This window comes from Triticum dicoccoides, chromosome 7A (genome assembly GCF_002162155.2).
Source record: "Triticum dicoccoides isolate Atlit2015 ecotype Zavitan chromosome 7A, WEW_v2.0, whole genome shotgun sequence".
In the NCBI taxonomy this organism is placed as follows: Eukaryota; Viridiplantae; Streptophyta; class Magnoliopsida; order Poales; family Poaceae; genus Triticum; species Triticum dicoccoides.
The window spans coordinates 444,698,773-444,700,732 of record NC_041392.1 but is presented as its reverse complement, the minus strand read 5'-3'; the positions used below and the strand labels follow the sequence as shown (position 1 = coordinate 444,700,732).

At 45.7% G+C, this 1,960-nt stretch overlaps 1 protein-coding gene across 1 annotated transcript; it reads left to right on the top strand.

Moving 5' to 3' along the window:
* Nucleotides 1–628: 628 nt before the first annotated feature.
* On the top strand, nucleotides 629–1,408 carry LOC119331772 (uclacyanin 1-like). The gene has a single exon (XM_037604949.1). It carries the CDS (start codon nucleotides 737–739, stop codon nucleotides 1,256–1,258), a length of 522 nt encoding a protein of 173 aa, XP_037460846.1. The 5' UTR covers nucleotides 629–736; the 3' UTR covers nucleotides 1,259–1,408.
* The last annotated feature ends 552 nt before the right edge of the window (nucleotides 1,409–1,960 follow it).

Genomic DNA, 1,960 nt, shown 5'->3' with positions numbered 1-1,960 from the left:
ACATGTGATCCAGATGACCTTTCATAGAACATAAATTTAGGATCTTGCTTCAGTGACTTCATGAAGCCAAGTCTCACCATGACTTAACCCCTTTTTTTCAGCCATTCATTAAAGATCCAATGTATCAGATTGACCCATATTCCGAACTGGAAATTTTAAAGTGTTCAAAAAAAATTCCAATAAATCATAAATGTTTCGTTTTGTATTCTGTGAAAGTTTCACTCCATTTGGATGTATCCTTTGTGAGTAAACAATTTTTATCTATTTGAACTCAAAAGGCTAGTTAATTTTTTTTTGAGGAAAAAAAGGCTAGTTAATCACAAACCCAACATCCAACTGGGTTGAAACTTTCCCAGAATACAAAACAAAATATTCATGATTTATTGGATTTTATTCTGACAATTATGCAGTGCGTATGTATGGAATCCATCAGGCAGTAGGCTAGCAGCTTCCCATCCTTGATTATTCAACGAGCCCACATTTTAATTACGCGCTATAATTTCCAGATCGACCCGTACAACGACGCGTGAGTCAAATGCTAATTTGACAGAGTCTGTATGACGCATTCAACGAGCTACCGTCTCATCTCATTGTATATATCGCAGAGTATCATCATATGCTACAACACAAACAGACTAGAGCTGCGACCTCGATCATACATCCCTCGATCTTCTCAACATTCCAACCCTTCTCGGGTCATCTTCTCAACTACTAGTCCCTCGATTGGCATTCATCCATGGCGGCAGCTACCAGAGCTCTCCTTGTTGCCGCAGTGACCGCGGCGGCGCTGTTCGGCACGGCGCTCGGCGCCACCTACACAGTCGGCGCACCGGCCGGGTCATGGGACCTCCGGACAAACTACACCCGATGGACTTCCACCATCAGGTTCTACACCGGCGACGAGCTCCGGTTCCAGTACCCCGCTGCGGCGCACAACGTGGTGGAGGTGACCAAGACGGCCTACGACAACTGCAGCAGCTCTAGTCCCGTCGCCACGTTCCCGAGCGGCAACGATGTCATTCCGCTCGCCGCCGTCGGGACCCGGTACTTCATCTGCGGCCTGCCGGGGCACTGCGCCGGTGGCATGAAGGTACAGGTCAACGTCCAGTCCAAGGTAGTGAGATGCCGAAGGAGAGGGACGAGGCAGCGGTGCACACAGACAACGCCACAGCCGAGCTCGGCGGCTCAGGCTGGTGCTGAGCCTGTGCTAGCGCTCGGGCTGGCCGCCGTCTTGGCTGGCTTGATGCTTCTCTACTAGTCATCAACGACAACCTCCATAGGAACTTTCTGTAAAAAATAATATTATCTTTCTCCTTTTTTTTCCGTGATGACTTTCTCCTCTCTCAAGCGTGGTTGATCGTGCGCACATGATTCTTTGTATAGTCAAATGAGTCGTTTTTTTTATTATATGTAATTTAATATTTTTTTTGGTTCATGGCATTTCGTTGACCGTAAAATACCAAGAAAAAACACAGTGGATCAATTTCATGGCACTATATGTCATTTCATTCTTTGTTAATTTTAGAACATAGACACAAGTTGTGCCCAAGAGATACAACCAAGATCAAGGAACCAACGGTCGAGTGAGGCCACGAGCCATCCCGAAATTGTGCAGTGAAATCACCAATGGCTAGATCCGGCTGCTTGTTAACCATTACAATAAGAAACCACAAAATTTATAAATGGCACCAATAGCTTCGCCGATGAGCATTCTCAATAATAGGCTTATTGTGAATTGTCAGTGTCTAGGCAAGGACATCAAAAGACAATCCAAAAGTAGTGACGAGTGTTGCCTGCGCTAGTCCTAATGATCTTCTAGGAGCTAGTAGGATACCCCTTGTATCCTACCACTTTATGAAAGCAGCACCACAAAAATTAGGTGGTAACGCAAGTGAAGAATATGTAGTTATTGCCCTCGATGACCTCACAAAGCGGACAATGGTCATCATCGGGACCAGAG

Excerpts from the sequence above, each read along its gene's own strand:
- LOC119331772 (XM_037604949.1), top strand. The coding sequence starts at position 737 with ATGGCGGCAGCTACCAGAGCTCTCCTTGTTGCCGCAGTGACCGCGGCG.